Source organism: Harpegnathos saltator, unplaced genomic scaffold (assembly GCF_003227715.2).
Source record: "Harpegnathos saltator strain DR-91 unplaced genomic scaffold, Hsal_v8.6 scaffold696, whole genome shotgun sequence".
In the NCBI taxonomy this organism is placed as follows: domain Eukaryota; kingdom Metazoa; phylum Arthropoda; class Insecta; order Hymenoptera; family Formicidae; genus Harpegnathos; species Harpegnathos saltator.
Window position 1 is genome coordinate 594,665 of NW_020230533.1, and position 19,334 is coordinate 613,998.

General features: G+C 42.7%; 1 protein-coding gene across 13 annotated transcripts in view; it reads right to left on the bottom strand.

Moving 5' to 3' along the window:
• Window positions 1-1,042: 1,042 nt before the first annotated feature.
• The window catches only part of gw (trinucleotide repeat containing adaptor protein gawky), a 32,599-nt gene continuing 14,307 nt past the window's right edge, over window positions 1,043-19,334 (bottom strand). Inside the window, exons 1-16 of one of the 13 annotated variants that reach the window (XM_019843436.2) lie at window positions 17,542-18,564; window positions 15,768-15,817; window positions 15,217-15,329; window positions 14,513-14,690; window positions 11,450-13,825; window positions 10,918-11,276; window positions 10,498-10,813; window positions 8,268-8,792; window positions 7,690-8,066; window positions 7,409-7,606; window positions 6,479-6,637; window positions 5,107-5,553; window positions 4,547-4,867; window positions 4,093-4,319; window positions 3,624-3,999; window positions 1,043-3,497 (exon numbers count right to left, since the gene is read on the bottom strand). In XM_019843436.2, the coding sequence (XP_019698995.2) occupies window positions 3,156-3,497; window positions 3,624-3,999; window positions 4,093-4,319; window positions 4,547-4,867; window positions 5,107-5,553; window positions 6,479-6,637; window positions 7,409-7,606; window positions 7,690-8,066; window positions 8,268-8,792; window positions 10,498-10,813; window positions 10,918-11,276; window positions 11,450-13,825; window positions 14,513-14,690; window positions 15,217-15,285 (6,270 nt within the window). In that variant the 5' untranslated portion in view covers window positions 15,286-15,329; window positions 15,768-15,817; window positions 17,542-18,564 and the 3' untranslated portion in view covers window positions 1,043-3,155. The other 12 variants (XM_019843439.2, XM_025305445.1, XM_019843438.2 and 9 more) reach the window with 12 other exon arrangements.

A 19,334-nucleotide genomic window follows, 5' to 3' on the forward strand; every position in this document is an offset into this window, starting at 1 on the left:
AGATCGCAATAAGATTTGAGGAATCACATTTATACCTTACTTTCGCAATTCTTACCGTCTACTCTTTGACTCTCTCACACTCACTTTCGCCCTCCTACTTGCTTCACTTCGGAACACAGAAGATTCATCTTCCCGATCGGACGCGACAGCCACTCGCCGTTGGGTGTGATACGTTTATGTACAGAACGGTTCTTGTATAAGCAGCGCTTCCACTACTTTTCTTCCTCCTCTTCCTCCTTCTCCTCCTCCTCCATCTTCTTTTTTTTTCTTTTTACTTTTTTCTTTTTGTTTCGCAACTGGCGAGCTCGTAATAGTCGTCATAATCGTATCGTCGTACTCTTTAGCCTTTCCTTTTGACTACCTCCAACTAATTAGCGACATTTAATTATGAATATCTAAAATTATGCTCCCTTACGAAAATATTAAAATTAAGCATTACGTAACAACACTGGCCGACAGAGTCCAGGCGACGTGACCGGCGGAACCGCGCGGATACTATCGTGCCGCTCGCGCGTCAACCGGTAGCACCGGTTCATCATTTTCCATAGTATGTGGTTCGCGAAAAACGTGGCCCTTTTATATGATGATATATGATGTTCTCCTAGCGAAGCGATCTCTCTCTCTTGGAAGGCAAAAGATATAAAAAGTTCCCAATGGTTTTGATTTATTGGTACGCCAAAAGGTATAATGGTCCGGCATCCGCGAGGATCGACCGATCGCATGGAAGCGGCGGAATCATTGTCGACCAATGCTACTATGTACGTTTCCTTAGCTTGACGTGGTGGACATTTGCAAGCATGCGGTCAGTCATGCGTGGCAAACGTGTATGTTGAACAGCGTGTCTGTATTGTATGTGTTACATGTAGTTATTTCACTTATATTATTCACTTATTGCGCGCGTCGCTGTACTCTCGTTAACAGCTCGTCTTGTGTATGTGTGTGTGTATGTGTGTGTGTGTGTGTATATGTGTATGATTGTTTCTTTCCCTCTATTTTGTCTTCACATGTATATATATCGGATATATATCTCTATATCTATATATCTCTCTTGCTCTTCTCGCTTTTTCTCCCCGAGATACTCTCATGGAGGGTAAAAGCCGTCTCTTTCACGTCGTTCGCGGTTGCGCCAGTGATTGATTCGCGAAACGTTTCCCCGACACTCCGCTGACACGGAGAAGCGGAAAGTAAAAAGGAAATTGTTGTGCATGAGTAAATAACGATTCGCTTGTTCGTCGTTTGGTTATCAGTCCGTTCAGGTACCTTTGACGTTGAGAGAAAAACTAATTTAAATTCACCCTAGAGAGACCGAGCTCCGCTCGACTCCATGTGCCGACAATAAATGCCATTCGTAACACCGCCATTACTCGCGTTACGATCTTACGTGGACCATTGTGATTCCTCGTTCGAACATCACTAACGAGAAGCGTAATATGCTAATACCAGCAATTAGTACGTGGTATTCATTGTGTTTACTTTAATGTGTGAACCCGATTTTCAGCCAGTTCTTCGCCCTGTTTCATCAACACACTCCTCTCTTTCTCTCTCTCTCTCTCTCTCTCTCTCTCTCTCTCTCTCTCACTCTCTCTTTCTCTCGGTATTTCTCAACGCTTCGTCCATGAAATCTCATCTCGCCGATCTGTTTTCTTCTCGTATTCTCTCATTCTCTTCTCTTATTTATCTTCTTTTTCTCCATCCTCTCCCTTTTTCCTCCTCCTTCCTCTTCTTCATTTAAACTCTACGTTAATAAATGGTAAAGAGACACACTGGACATTGGCACGACAGGTGGCATCTAGATTTAATATAGAATAAAATTTACGTTATTGCGATAACATTTGGTATCGTTGCGTCGTTGCCCAGTTGATCTGATATCCCTGCATTACTCATTTTCTTCCATGTCGGGGATCCAGAGAGTGCGGTGGGGGGGGGGGGGGGGTGATGCCACGGGCAGAACACCAGGCAGCGACGTCAATGCTTGTTTTTAAGGTTTCTTTCTTTTGATTAGATTGATACAGTCTACATTTGATACTCGCTGCAGTCTTCGGAACTGTCCAGCAAAAATGGAACACTCTTTGACCTGATCAGAGACCCTCGGCCGATAAATCTTCATTGAAAGGCGCCCTCCCTTCACAGCGAAACGGCAGAGAGCGTGGATAGAGTCCTCTTCTTTCTTCCTCTCTTTTTTTTTCTTCGTTTTTTTGTCCTCTCTACATTAATCTTCAGATTAGAAATACATGCTTACTAGATTGGCTTGAAACGACGAGAACGCCAGTCGTCGTTACATATCGTGGCAGATCGCACGCAGTATACGCACCAATGTGACGAAGAGACCTCTTGCAATTGGTCCAACTTGATCTTCCGCAATCCACAAGTCTCCTCGCAGTAATGACGCGACCGCAAAATTCGTACTCGCAAGTGCCGCTGTTTTTTCTTTTTCTTTTTTTTTCTTTTTTTTCCCCTCTACGAGTTTGTCCGTTGCGTGTATGCACATGTTGCACGTATACGTGTGTGTGTGTATGTGTGTGTGTGCGTGAGCGCGCGTTTGTGTGTGTGTGTGTGTGTATGTATGTATGTGTGTTTTACATACGTGTATGCGTGTAAACGTGTGACTTGTCATGTAAAATTAGATATCTATCGCACGATTTGGCTGTACACCACTGCGATTTTTGCTTACGCGTGTTCTACTCAAGGCGGATACGAGGGTAGTAATTTTTTTTCTTTGTTAAGTAACTCGTTATAATAATTGCATTTCCTAGCAATATAATTGACGTTTCGTGAAGACCTCGTCCGTCTCTTTGCTTTCTCTCTCTTTCACACCCTTTCTGTCACTCTTTCCCTCCCTCATCCTTCTGCCCTTATCCTCTTGCTCTCTCGCACACGCTCACTATCGACGACGCTAGATATATATAGGCAGATACACTTTGTATCGGCCATATCCAAAGACTCAAAGCGAATCAATAATACTCGCATATACATCTTATGCACTTTGTGTCTCAGAGGAATAAGCGGCAGATTGGGGGGATTGGGAGGGGAATAATACATATTTGATCACGAAGTTTGCGTCAGCCGAGCTGCATCTTTGGGCTTACGTCACAAACAAGTAGATTTCTTTTTTTTCACCTATTTGACGAGATTTCGGGCGGATGGCCTCTCGCTCTCTACATCGACTCACCTCCCAGAAGATCTCCGGGTAAATACGAGTTGAGAGAACTAGGAGTTGCTCGTTGCTGGTCGCTGTTGTCTATTCCCGCGTTACTCCACAAGGAATTGCTGGTGGGCGGGACACCCCAGAGCTGGCTGGAGCTACCACCCCAAGTGTCGGGCGGTGGGCCGGCTTTGTTAGTTGGTCTAAGGCCCCATCCAGCACCGCCAGAACCGCCGGCCTGTTGCTGTCCGCCATGGCCGAGCTGCTGCAGAATAGTGTGCACTTCACTCTCTGCTGGCGATTCGGCAAATATCGTTGTGTTACCCAGGACGCAATTGTTTAGGGCGCCTTGTGCCTGTAAAAAAGAAAATCGAGAATATCCCATGCGACTCATGCGTCTCCAGCTGTCGGAATTTAAGAGCCAAGTTCTTCTCGCAAGAAGCGAGAAGCTTAAGAGGACCCGAGAGTCGATTTCGCTTACCTTGATTGCTTCGTCGCGAGTGGAATATTTCGTCAACGCGATTCCGTGATTCTGGTATAAACGGAAGTCTTGAACCGGCCCATGCTGCGCGCACAACGTCTTCAAAGTCGAGCCGTCGATTTGCGGTGTTAGGTTCTTCAGCAAGAGCCAAGTAGACATCCAACCGGAATTGCTGACCGTGGAAGATTGCAGACCCCATGAACTGGAGGATCTACTGACACTACCCAGTCCAGCCCACCCATTGCTCGTGTTCGTAGCCCCTTTGCTACCTAAGCCTGGAGGTGGACCGCGTGCTTTACTCATCGGTGCACCCCAAAGTTCCGAAGTCACAGCAGTAGGTGGCGGGGCGGACTCTCCCCACGTATTCTTAGAGCTGCTGCAAAAAGTCGAGCCTTCTAATTGCATGTCCTGGAGTAAAAGTGGTGCACGTTCTCTCGCAATAATAGTCTACGTAGGTTTAGAATGATACCTGGTAAATGCACTCGGTGTAGTGGCCGGTGGATTGAACGTCCATGTGGAGTTGCTTAGACTCGGGATAGATGTGTCTGGATTGCTGGTTTGCGGTGGCGGTGAGGTCTTACTGCTTGACGAAAAGATCGCGTCCGGATCCTTGATAGTAGCCAAAGACAACGGCGAACGTACGACAGAACCGGGAGTGATGCTAGGATCATCCTCGATGCTTTTCATCTGGGTACCCTAAAATAAAATTAAATATAGGTGGATCCGAACATACCTTAGATGCTAACTCGTTAGTTACCTTTACAGAACTTGGCGTATCGCGGTTGAAAATTTTTTTTTGTACAATTTTATATATCGCGAGAAAAATTGAGCAGGAATGTTGTGGAGCATCTGAACTTCTCCATGCGAATACAAAAGGTTCTTAAAAGGTTAAGTAACGATTGACAGTACTGGAAATGGATTACCTTCCATGGCTTCCCCGGTTCGAATTCTGGCACGAGGTCTGTGAATGCGGCACCACCCGGTTGCCAATCCTTTCCGTCAGTCGAATCGCTGTTACTTGGATCGGGCCAACCACTGTCGCCGAGCCGCGAAGACCACGTGCCATCACTTTGGCCTAACAAAGGATTCATATTCGGACTGCTGTGTGACTGAGTCAAGCCACCGGGTGTTGTGGGTGGTTTGCTCGTAGTTCCAGGAGCACGGGAGAATTCATTCGATACTAGATCGCCATCTTTATCGAGCGATGGCAATTTCCACTGGTTTAATCTGGACTGCTGTTGACTCTACAGAAATAATATACACAGATATAGATCATTGCTATATCGAGACATCATGTGCATGTACAAGTAATTTTTTAAGATCCCTGTTTCCTCGCCACGGCTATCTTGATTAATAACGTCAGAAGCAAAAAACGCTATACGCTAAAAATTCTTACAGAATATGTTGAGCTAAATAAATATATCCATGAAATAATATTTGTAACATAAAAAAAAATATATATATATATAAATTTAACACATACCACTGGTGCCTCCTTGTTCATCGTCAAGTCGCTGAAACTGTTCTGCAGAGCTGACATAGGATCGTGCACAGAAGATTTGTAATATTCTGACGCCTGAGATGGAGGCGCCGGATGCTGCTGTTGTTGCTTCATGTATGTTGCTTGTTGCACCGCGATTTGATTCTGCAAATTCGTGATCTGCTGCTTCGTCTTTGTAATCTGAACGCTGATCTGCAGAACTGACTGATTGTTGCCCTTCATGGTACTTTGCACCGTGTGCTGTTGATGCAACTGTTGCAAGACCTTGATCTGTTGCAAAAGTTGATTCAGTAACATCAGAGTTTGGGGCGCCAGTGGTTGATTCAAAATCTGATGATTCAGATATCCTTCGTGAACAGCCAGTTGAATCTGTTGCACGAGCATACGCAATTGCTGCGTACTTGGCTGATTCTGTGATGCGCGAGACGCCTGGAAATTAAATGCATCGTAATGTTCATTAGTGTCAACTTGTGTTGGGAGTAAGGGGAACAGGATGATTTATTCCTTAACAAAAATAATCTATTTCTTTAAAATTCTTTAAATAATTTCTTTAAAATTGATGGAATATTATGATGGAGTAAGATATCCTGCATATAGCCTCATAATATTTTCCACATATAAGAACTATCATAGGACTTGGAGGCAACATAACTTTAATTTGAAACATTCTTTAGTTTCCAGTAGTCAGTAATATGTCATTAATAGAGAAAATAGCGGTTAACATGCAAAACAATGTACTGCTCAAATTCAACACAAATTCATGCACTCAAAAAACAGACTGTGCTAGACATATACCAACAGATTATCAAATATAGCCTTGCTATCAAATTGATATCAGTAGCTTGTAATACCTTACAAATATTTGGCATAAATAATCGAATCTTTTATCGCGATATTACTCTTTATATGTCACCGTATAAATTAAGAAACGTTTATCAACCTTCCTGATTTAGGTGAAACTTTGAAAAATATAATATATATATATATATAATTTTGTCATAAATTTGAACACAAATCTCCAAGCAATTTAAGAAATATCACGTGTTATTTCATATTAAAAAAAAAAAAAAAAAGAAAAGAAAAGAAAAACAAACTTGATAAACTATTATAAAAGTCTATTTATCAGATCTTTTTTTAACATAAACTGATAACTCTGTTCGACATAAACAGATAAAACATCTTGAGCTGTTCGATTTGTCATATCCTTGCGTTGCAACTTTATCAAGATGTGCAACAGTGCCTTATATTTCGTATATATAACTATCGATTTAATTACTCTGCTCTCATAATAAAGAACTAGATACAAATGATAAAAATACATTGAACATTTTCAAGCGTGTGCTTGACAGTTCACCTGGTTGAAAGGGGGTTGTGGCGCATTGGTACTTGGTTGTTGTTGTTGTAGCGGAACAGCTGTCTGCTGCTGTTGCTGTTGCTGAAGTTTGAGAAGACTAGCACTGGTCACAGAACCACCCACACCCCCACTGGTTGCCCCGCTGGGCACTCCTCCGCCCTGTATCGAATACAAATAGCGTGTACCCATCCTACCTTGCGCCCTTTCTTCCACCCGCTCTAACATAATACGTACATTCTGCTGAGTTTATAATATAAGTCGAAGATATATATATGTGTAGACTTCAACAGATATATTCCCTATTACGAATGAAACATCCTTCCTCTTCAAATATCAATTATATGAGCAAGAGTTTGAATCTCTCTCTCTCTCTCTTGTCACTTTCGTATTCATCAGAAGTATTATATAAACATACCACACACGCGCACAGACACATATACACAAACACACAAACACACACATATAGATATATTTGTTTGAATATTCCCGTACTTTTGATCTGTGTAAGAGTATTCAAGAAACTTATGAATCCACTTGCAGATCAAAGAAAAGTGCGTACACACAGAAAACCGTTAGTAATTTTTTTTTATTCGCACCGCACCTATATCGTATATAGCAGTTGTTAAATTCATCGGATTAGATGTTAATTCATATAAAACGCTCACGCTAAAACTCGGTATACTCGCTCAACCTCAAAGTTTGTTAAGCAAATTTCACAGCGCGCGTGTGTTTGATCAAAAGTTTTGTCTCTCGTTTTGTCAAACTCTCAACATCAACGTCGTTTCGACGAAAACATATACGAAGATATTGTTCACCTCAGAACATTGCTCCATGTTGCACAATCACTTCTCAGCAAAGCTAAGCTCTAAACTCTGTATCTGTACGTACTTATGAGCGTATGTTTTTTTCAATTGCGTTGATCAAACTTACCGGAGGGAATGACATCTGCTGTGCTACGTGATTAAATCGAGGATAAGCTGGCGCAGTAGTTGCTTGATGCGTCGGATCATAGCCCGAATGCGTGTCGTGACGTCTCCATTGATCAACAGGACGTATCTGATTGAGAAGTTCCAATGCCTCCTCTCGATTCATCTCTCGGTTCCTCAGTGCTAGTTCCACATCCTCTTTCTGAAACGACAAAATATTGATACATGAGTTTTACGACCAAATGAGTACGAAACAGACAAACACTTGGAATCCCGCACACATACCTTGAATCCTAAGTCACAAAGATAACGGAACTCGCGACTACTCCAGATCACCTCCTTCGTCAGTGTAGGTTTCGCAGTATGCGCCCAGCTAGGAGTCGGGTCCATATCGGAGTCACCCCAGCTACCGGTGGGTCCCATAGGCTTTGGTTTGTGCGCAGTAGGAGCACCCCAGGCTGCTGGATTTAGCTGAGGCTCGTTCCACGTTGCCGGAGTCTTCGGATCATCCCAAGAAGCGGTGTCGTGTGGAGCGTCTGTCCAAGTTCCGTTGCGTCCACTAGGGGCACCTGGATGACCCCACATGGGTCCGCCTACGTCAGGTTTCATTCCAGGTTGCCCTGGCATCCTGTTCTGAGGCATTCCCGGCGGACATTGCATACCTGCGAAGAATGCATAAATTCGCGTCATTATTGCGTCTACGTCTGGTTGAATAAAAGGCAAATGCTGGTGTGCTGGTTTCCTGGGATAAAAAGCTTGCAAGTCTTGCATTTTACTTCAACCCGCGAAAATAAAAAAAAATATTTTTTACCACGAGTATTAAAATTATCGTGATGCTAACTTACTTTCAGACATATACATACCTCCACGAGCCAAGTTAGGTGCGGGAATATCCTTCCAATGCGATACCTTGGTAGTTTGCAAGGCACGTTGATTAGCAGCTGGATTTCCCCAAAGGCTAGTACCGTCATCGTAATTGGGTACATTCCTCCGTTGAGTTGGTGGTGACGGCTCCTCCCAGCCAGAGGGTTTGCCAGGCATAATGTCCTTTGGGGGAGGAGCAGCCCATTGATTCATATTCGAAGGATTGAGCATCTTGGCCGGTGGTCCAGACGGATGTTGATGTCCCATCTGATGATGCGGTGGACCTGGCGGTTGGTTCCACATCGCATCTGCATTTGCACCGTGCAGTCGCCCTGATATCCCACGTGGATCGCCACGCATGTCGGTCATTCGCGGATCACGTGCCATAGGATCCATAACACGCATATGATCTCTGGGATCCAAAGACATACGATGATCCCGAGGATCACGCATCTCTCTTGGATCAACAGATCTCAAGTCTCGCGGATCTCTATGGTCTATTCTAGGATCACCCCAGTTGGATCCTGTTACAATCAATCATATTTGTAGAGACGGTCCCTTCGCCCATGCGCGATAATCATAAATCCATTTATAAGTAATTCAATCATTCGTCCAAATCGTCGAATGTCATTTTAAGCTCAAGCTAGGCTCAAAATAACAATTATTACAGCAAAACGTATACAATTCGTATCTAATAAAAAATCGACAAACGATTATGAACGTAAATGGCAATCACTTATAAATCGATTTAGTTTGATTTTGCATCACAGCCATCAGTCACAAAATCGAAAAAAGCAATTAAGATTGAATCAATGAGTGGATATCATACAATAAAAAAATATATTTTCTTTTACGCAAATAACGAATCGAAGAGTTTTTTAAACTCTCGCGACCGTTGTTCATAACTATATCTGTACCTGTTTGTGCAAATGCATAGTAAAATAGCAATTTACAATTCAAATTTCAATACGTAACGTGTTATAATTTTTTTTTTAGAGAGCGAATAAAGAGAGAAGAGTAAAACAGAAGTAGTAAGAGCAAGGAGAACATTGCACCTGTATTATACAATTTCTGTGTAATTAAGTGCATATGTTTTAGGGAAAAGCGTCTAACATAGGGCATTTCCACATAAAAAGCGCACTTTTGTATTGAAGAATAAGTTCTCTCAAACACAATATCGGTAAAAAAATCACTTGATATTTATAGCGTTCGCAAAGGCACATATGCAAAATCAGATGAAAATCGCTCGAGTTATAACCCCACTTTCTTAAAGCTCTGTGAATGCCGGAGTATTCATGTTCAATTCTAACAGGCAAGAGTAACATACAGTGGCGCACAACACGACCTTACACCAAACATAAGTCGCAGCTAAATTTGTCGGAAGCATAATAATTTAACTAATTTATTATCTTGCATACGTTCAACTGCTCAAATACGATGTAAGTTCTGAGATACACTTGTAGCCAATTGTATTGTTCTAGAAAAAAAAAAATTCTAAAAATGTAGGACTTTGTTCAGAATAACCCGAAATCGGTTAAGTGAGAAACTTTCAGTACATACAACACTACATGGTGCAATCTGTTGATCTATCACTTATTGTAAACGATCTCTATATTATTCTATAGATTACATGGACGCCTCAATATTCAAAGAATGTTTTCTTGGTTGTAGCTACTTCAAAGCTACATTATTTTTAAAACGTGTTCAAATACAGCTTGTATTTAATATCTAAATAATATGACAAAAGAATGCGTGAAAAATATTAATAAAAAAATATTAAAAAAATATTAATAAAAATATTAATAAATATATATAAATGTGTCATCTTTGTACAGAAAAAAAAAATTAAAATATAAGTAAAACGACACTGCCTGTGATAATAAAAAATAAAGATGGAGTGGCTGATAAAAGTTCAAATTGAGGTTCTTACTGGCCGTTCAACCTTCATGAAAAGAAATTAGATATTTAAAAGTATACCTTCTTCTACGATATCATCTATAGATCTACAAATGAATTGATAGAGCAACTAATAAATGATACGCTTGGGATTCTGAACATCGTCACATAGAAGAAGATACGTTAGCGGTGCGCTAACAGGCATGACACACAGCCAATAACGCTAGAGAAAGGATCGAGAGAATCTCTCAGTCAGTCGAAATGAAGAAATTTAGAACATTTTGCCCATTAATCTTGCATCTCCAGCCTTCACTAGCCTACCTCCCCACATACCGGCTTGGTTACCGGCTGCACCGGTCCATTGAGCAGCGTTCGGCTGCGACGGCGTCGGTGCACCTGTCCACATGTTCGACGAATCCGCTGTCTCGTCGTCTTCACCCCAAGTGCCGCCAATGTTCGTCGCGGGTGTATGGCCCCACGGAGTTTTCGCCTGCTGTTGAGGCGGCGGCTGTCCCCCGTTGCGCAGATTAGCCTCCCAGAGATCGGTGCCATTGTTCACCGGCGGCTTCCAGATGGGTACACCATCTTTTGTCATAGACGGCTCAGGAGATGTTGGTACGTCCCAATTTGTGTCTTGGTTCACGTGTTGCTGTCGACAATTATCAGCACACGAGTGACAATTACTACATCGCGAACCTACCGCGATCTTGATTCTACGTGTAATCGCAAGTGTGCATAATTTTTTTCACTTACACAGCCCCAGCCGTCTTGACTGAAAAGTGCCTCCCTCATCGTATTGAGTTGTTCAAGTTGTTGCTTCGTAGATGGATTGTTGCTTGCCGAAGTGCTTCCGATACTCACAGCCCCTTGAGTAGGATTGTTCGACTGATTATTACTTGCACTTGAACCTGAGGATTGCTGCTGCTGAACACCACTGTTGTTGTTGTTTTGCACTGACGGGTTTTGCCCGAGACCACCTGGATTAGACTTTCCCTGAGGCCATTGGTTATTATTCTGATTTCCTTGGGTAGGGTTATTTGATTGAGACGTTGGCGGACCAGATTGTTGATTGGATTGCTGATTGGGATTGTTTACTTTACCCACATTTCCTACTTAATCAAGGCAAAGACGTATATGATTAAATAAGTTACAGTGAAAAAAAGATACACGAGGTAACTAACGCAACTAACGTTTAATTGTATCTTCTAAATGCGGCTTTGCGCGACTTTGTGAGATCTTGTTAAATAAAATGACTCGGATAAATATTACAAAAGTCACCACTTACCCGGTGTATTTTGGTTACCAGGTGGCCCTTGATTTTGATTTTGATTCGGATTTCCCGTAACAGATCGATTGACGGTGTTGCCGCCCCAATTGCTGGGAGCGTTAGTGCTACCAGATGGATTCCCTGGTGTACTACCCCATCCACTTTGGCTTGCGTTGTTGTTATTTGGAGTAGTGGCTTGTGTCGATCCCCAGTTAGCAGCTCCTCCAGTATTCAAAGAACTCTCCCCACCTCCTGCCAAGTGCAATATCAGCGGTATACCCCAACGTTGTTTGTAACTTGCAATAGGCTCGTAGACGTTCCGATGTAAATAAGACAACTTGCGAAACAGGACGTCCAGAGTGGATCTCAGTTGGCGCCGTTGAAGCTCACATTTGCTCCCGTTATTCTCGCACGCTGCTCGACAAGCAGAAAGTAGCGTGCACGTACGCATTATAAGGGATGACCATTGCGATGTAGACGGTGCAATGAAATTTTCGTTGCTGTTGCTTGCGATGACGTTATCATCATCAACATCATCGTCATCGTCATCGTCATCGTCATCATCATCATCATCATCATTGTCATTCTTACGAGCTCGGTCGTGTCTAAGAGCTTCTTGGTCATATTTGCAGATCAACTGAGCCGAGTCATCTTTCGATGTTGCCTTGAGCTTGTCGATAGCATAATTTTGCACGTCTTTAAATTTAGCGTCATAATGACATAAGTCATTCTTAAGATCATCTGTGTGACTTAGCAACATATACTGGATACATATTTGGTCATTTTGGAGTATATTGAAATATTCCAATCGCATTTCCTTGTCGTTCGTGCGACTCTCCGCCCGAGATACAGGTACAACAATTGTTTGGGATGCGACGGTGGCTGATTGGCATGTAAGCGTCATCGTAGGCTTGCAGGTAGTCATTATAGGAATGTTGACAGTCAACTTAACTTGCTTTCTGTTGTCAGATTCGTCAAGTCGAGCGGTATGAGATGTTTCAAACTTAACGTTACACTTATCGCTTAGCGTAGACTTAGATACAGACTTAATGGTAGAGTTAGATTCGCGATCGGCAGTAGCCGATCCCCTATACCTACTAATCTTAAAACAAGTGTTTAGAAGCTTATTAGACTTATTGTTATCCTGAAATAAAAGAGCACCAACAGTAAATATTGTTGCTTCGGTACAACTAATACCATCATTTTGAGACCCTAAGATTCTAACATTAGTAGTCATTACACTAGTCTTGTAGCACACAGCGATGTCAACAATGTCTCCGATAACATCTTGGTTATTATTACTAATATTAATTTCTTCTTCAATACTACCAACGTTAATGTTCTCGTTATTATAGTATTCATTATTATTACCAACGTTGTAATCATTACTTTTACATATTATTAATAGTGGAACACATATGTGTTGCATCAGCTCGGTCACAGTGACATTACATAATGGAGAAATACAAGATTGTACATACAGTAGCGTGAGACTTTTCAGGAAAGATCGCAAAGTGTGGTCAATTACTTCGTTTATGGAAACGATAAGCGTAATGGAAGAACTGGCGGCGTACATCGCGAAATTCTGAGCATAGACAGACACCGATACTAGAGTGTTGCCATCGAAATGCGATTCCAGAAGGTGTCGTACTATTCGGCGGCTCAGAGAAACTCGGATGTCAGAGTTATCATCCAGAATTCTATCGTTTGCAAGCAGTCTGGAGGTCTGAGCAAAACTGGTAACTAGGGCGTACTTATCACCTAGTAGTTTCATTCTATTCGATGTGGTGGAATCGTCCCTTTTAATACAAAGTACCGGGATAACAGCAGCTATCTTGTCAAAGCCACCACTAAAGAGGAGGTAATGGTTACTGTAACTGGTTGAGCTGAGCAATATCACAGACTTGGAGTTGTTATTATTTACGTAACTAAAATTAGCCTTAAATTTATTGTTGTCGCCCAGGTCAAGGCAGGACCCTAGTAAGGAGTAATTGTCGACAGAGTTAGGGAGGCGTAACAACCGTTGGGGACTATCAGACTTGGGTATCCTAACTAGGCTAGGTACCCCAACGATGCGACACTTTTTGTCCCTTACAGCGCGCAGATATCCACTTATTAAATACCTTAGTACCCTAAAGTTTAGATGGCTAAAGCTAGTCTTATTATCACTTAACGTCTTACAAGTAGACTTAGAGTTATTGGCGGAGCTGCCCAGCTGACCAAGCAAGCCCGGTGTGTTTTGCTTTCTGTATTTGTGATGATTATGTTCTGCATTGTTGTGATTATTTATTTTATTATTATTATCGCAGATTAGAAGGTGATTTGTTGGGTATTTTGTGGTTGCTGGCGCCACTGACTGGCAGGCCTTACCTATGCCGGTTGAGTCCAACTCACCTGCAAATCAGAATTACCGAACTCTAAACGTCGAAATTTCCTGCATATCTATCAAATATCTCTCGATAAGCTATTTAATTTAATTTCTCCATATTTAAAAATTTTTGTCTCTGTATCTAAATATGTTTATGTGATGCAGGATGTTTCGTGTAATTTGAAAAATGCAGTATTCATAGAAAGCTTAATCATGTATATGTCCATGCATCTGAGTTTTTTTTTTTTTATAGGTATACAACAAAGCTGAGCTTACAATATTATTCAGCTTTACAACAGCTTCTAAAAAATGACGGATAAAAGTTTTGTACGATATACTCGTTTGCATCAACTTCTTGCGCAATAATATTTTATTGGTGTATGGGCGTATCTCTATACAGAGAAGTTTAAACTTGAAAAAACAAAAGTATGTATTGCAATTCAATTTACACATACTTTACACGGTTTGGCAAAAATTTTTACGAATTCCATTATTACAAAATATCAGGATTAGATGTCAAGTCTATAATCAACATGCACGCTCGATTCGCAAACATCTAACCATAATGTCTAAAAAACATGATTTCAACGCAAAGAGTTAATACATTAAAAGTAACAAGATAGACATAACAGATGCATCAGGTGAAAAGTAATAATGAAATAGAAATATTAGTATGTCTATAAATATCGCAGCTGTATCATCATTTTACTCACCAGCTTGGTTCGGCAGGACGGTTGAAAAGTCATTGGCGGCGGTAGCTTCGGGATGGCTAATAGGTGCTGCCATCGTGCTGCTGTTTATGGATTCGATATCACAGTACCAAGTGTGCTCTAATCCTTCCCCTTCCCCCACCCCATCCAGACTGCTTTCCTTTAATACTACTACATACCCCTGCAACACAAAAAAGAAAACACAATGAGTTTAAAAAAGTGCCAGTTTGTTTTCATACAAAGCTTGTGTTTCTAAAGCATATGAAGATAAACAAATACAACCAGTATAATATAGTGCAAAGTTGCAACAGTATTGCACATAAATAAAAAAAGATCTACAGATAAGTGTGTACATGTATGGATAACAAATTATGTAGTTCACTGTAGATTGTATAATTAATAATTAATAATATTGTAGACTGTATAACTAATAATGTAAGACTAATAGATTATTAAATTACATCATTGTATCTCTTTAATTACATTTCAAGCAATATCTGTATTACAGGTATATTATCTATATTGTAGGTGTATATGTTAACATTAATACTTTGAAATCCTGCAACGTGAACAATTCATTTTATGAACTCATACAAATTCATAATCCATTCAATATCTTTTTGGGTTCATGTAAATGATGACGTAAGCTGTGATATATATATATAAAAACTATCTTAAATGCCTAAAATTTACATGTAATTGCTTACCACGGAATTTTGTACGAAGGCATTTGTTTCTGTAGAAATCTCATGTGAACTAGAATTGTGTGGAAACATTGGGCTCAGTTCTTCTTTGGCAGGCAATGCATAGAAACCAAGATCTATATATGAAATATATAGGCACATAATTAATAATGCATTGCAGGCAAAAGCCTATGTAGATGTATTAGTATTGTACTTAAGTCAATTTTATAACGTTTATTGATTTTATTTAATTTAAGCAAAATACAACTTGATAGAGTAACCAAGTAACTTATTAATAGTGATCAAAATCATCAAAACCGAAATTGATAAGAGAATGGTAATAATTAAGAAATATTGTTCATATTAATGCAATTATATAATTGAAAGGAAAATTGAAAAAGATAAAAGAGAAATCTCATATAAATTTTTAATAGGACAATATTTCTAATGGTGTAGCAACTATTTTAAATAGTTGCTACACCATTAGAATAGATCAAATTAAGTAAGTAAGAATATTTGAATAAAAACTATGTAAAAATTTGTATCTGCAAAGTAATCAAATACCTCATCAGTACCTCATAAACTATCGCTATCAGTGCGCTCCTAGCTCCATGCCAGTGGAGATCTAAAAGAATATGGACCATATCAGGATAATTCTGCAATTATGATATTCATAATATCAAAATATCCTACTCAGACTGCATTAAATTGCAATGCATACTGTTTGACAATTTGTAGAAAAAAAAAATCTTGTACAATAAGAAATTTGAAAAAATGTTTTCCCGTTAAATACGCTTAAAATTATATGAAGAATAAAATTTTATTACTCACAATGTTAAGTATATGATGTATAATTCATCAAAACATTAAACATTTTAACGTTTCAGAGCAGAAAAATTTTATTTAGAATTTATCTTTGAAGTCTATCAAAAGATCATTATGTGTGGGAAAGATGTACATTAAGTACGTAATGTGCATTTCATACGTTCATAATAATTGCTAAAATTCTAAGATGAATAAAATATATATTCTGTTAAATGTTAAAAAAAAAAAACTAAAATATCGAACTCAAAATATAGCAATCTCGTTATTTTCGTTTACGTTGACGATTCTAGAACCGGCACAATTCACGATCCACTTGAAAACAGTAGTCTTTACGACTGCGACTCGTTGTTCCTATCGATCGCAGCACCTCGAAGTAGCGAAACGAGAAAGAGGAGTGTGAAAGATCCGCCGTTCAAGGTTAAATCTAAACACTTCTCCACAGCAGTGACCAAACGCGGATTAAGGAGAGCCCGTGTTATACGGGGGTTTCGCACACTTCGTAGCACTCACAGTAGGACGCTAACCTAATACGTAGACGTAATTACCGCACGCACGGCCCTGCTTATCCGACGATGCCCGAAATACCGCTCGCTCAACATTCCGCTTTCCTACTGGGTTCGCGCGAGAGACCCGCACTCGGCCCGACGACGGCGACAACAAGGAAAAATATCGCACGATGGACGCTCGTTTGACAACGCGACATTATTTACCAGCCGTTCTTAAATGCCAGCTCGCGCAAGGCGATCCGTTCTGGCCGCTCTGACAGCACGGCAGCAAACGTCATGCGAGCAGCGCGCGACGCACTTCACGAACGGCGAGGGGTCGCAAGGTACGCAGCGCGAGCAGTATCGTAGCTGAGAAAGACAGACAGCATAGAGAGAAAGAGAGGTGGAGGGGAGAGACAGAGAGAGAGAGAGAGAGAGAGAGAGAGAGAGAGAGAAAGAAAGAGAGGGGAGGAAGAGAGAGAGAAAGAAAGTGCACGGAAACGGAAAGAAAAGAGAGAGAGAGAGAGAGAGAGAGGACAGGAGCATCCGCCGAAAAAAACGTACCTCGGACCGAGCATCACACGCGCACACACATCGGGTCACTCGGCGCGATTGAGAGGCAGTCGATGTCGGATTCTGCGTACTCTCCCCTGCCCTCTCCCTCCCCGCGAGACACATTCGCGAGCAAGCGTCGGCAGCATCGGCGTAGCCGCGTAAATTCCACGAGAAAGTTAAACGTCTCGGCGACAACGGACAGCAGCAGCGGCGGCTGCGGCGACTGCTGCGACGGCGGCGGCGGCTACGTCGGCGGCGGCGGCGGCGGCGGCAGCGGCAGCGGCAGCGGCGGCGGCGGCGGCGGCGGCGGCGGCGGTGGTGGTGGCGGTGGAGGCGCGCAGGGACGAAGGGCAAAAGGGAGAAGAAAGGGTCGTACCGGGGAAGTATCGCCGCGCGGGCGACTTATATTACTACTGGTCGTGCTCTCGCGAGGCGCGGCACATGTCGAGAAATCGGCTCGTGTGGATGAAAGAGGCGGACTTACACTCAGCTCCCGGGCTCGCGAAGAACGGATCAGTCTGCACCGCGAGGCTATTTCGCTAGAACGGAATAGCGGAGCGTAGTCGCGCTCGCTTAGCTAGCGAACGCGGCCGTTCCCGCGAGCGACCATCCTCCCCTCGTCGTCGTGTCGTCGCCGCTCGTGTATGTGGTGCGTGTACGTGTATGTGTGTGTGTATGGCACGACCGCCGCGCGCGCGATCGGAGCGATCAACGCGCGGGCGGGGCGACGTTCACAACGGTGCGCGTTCGCATGCACGCGCTCGTCCGCGTTCCGTTCCGTGTCCTCCCGCACCTCCCCGCGCCCTGATTCTTCCGCCGTTTCTGTCGCCGCCGCCGCCGCCTAAGCCGCGCGCGACGTCGGAGAAGCGAATTTTCCGCAAAATCGCGACGTGTCGATTCCGTCGGCCTGCGAGACTGCACGCGTCCTCGAATTCTCGACAGGAGCGAGTGACGCGCGCAGGGCCGATCTCTCAACCGGACGACTCGGCGAGGACGACTGAACGAAAAGCGCCGTCGAGCGTTGTGATTTTTCCTTCTCTTTGTATGAATCTATGGGACGTAACAACCACTGGAGATGCAGGGCCAGGGAGGGAGGGGGAGATGTCGCCGGGTAGCTCCCCGGGAGAGAAAATTCGACATTCCCGCGCATTTCGGTTTTTCCAAAAATACCGGTTTCGCTCTTCGGCGTCGACGCGACGACGGCCGAATTGTTCGAGGCTGACGCATCGATGACCACTGTGAAAACAGGCGTTTACATCCCGATAACAGCACACTGTGCGTCGGAGTAGAGGCGAGGCGTGTGAGAGCATCCCCGATCATAAGATGCGACGTTACGTAAATTATTGTTTCGTTGCATATCCGAAGCTCTCTCTCTCGTCGGAACTATCCTCGAAATTAAAGTCTGCAGTCTCCTCTTTATCTCTCGCCGGTACCGATCATAATCTCACACCCTCTCTCTCTCTCTTTACCCCTCTCTTCCCCTTCTCTCCTTTGCCTCCTATCGTTCTCTTCACCCCTCCCTTCCCGTCCCTCTCTATCTCTCTCCCTCTCTATGTCATCATTTTCCTTCTCCTTCCACCTCGCGCTCTCCCTCCTACTCTGTTATATCCCTGTCCGCTCCTCCCTCTCTCTCTCTCTCTCTCTCTCTCTCTCTCTCTCTCTCTCTCTCTCTCTCTCTCTCTCTCTCTCTCTCTCTCTCTCTCTCTCTCGTCAATAAGACAATTCTCACCGTATATCGCGCGCGAATAATCCGTTATGACGACGGACGCCATAAAAATCTCGCGCGAGGTCGCGCGCTTCATTCAAATTTAGCATTACTGTCACCTGTAATTCCGCGTCCGCGCGGCCAAGCATTATTTCCGTGCGACTTCGTCGACTCGCGGACGGAAAGCTATCCGAGAATAATCTCCGACGCGTTATCGCGCTGTGGTGCAACCAGCGTAGAGACGAATTCTTACCACTACAACGACGCAGACGCGAGATACGCAAGAGCGTACAAACAGACGAGAGCCGGTTGCACAAACTTGAAAACGCATTGGAAATGTTCGCGCCGTAAAACAAAACCAAAATATATATAAATTTCCACGTATAAGAAAAAGAGATATCTCGCCTTCTATTTACGCGAGACGCTTGACGTTTTATCTAATTTATCTCTAACTTAAACAGTTGTGTGCGGATCTTCAAGATGTTCAAACATTCTCGACATGTTTAAATTACCCGAGGAGGAAAAGGCCGCTCGCAGTGTAGCTGAGTTCACATGAAAATAATAAATATATA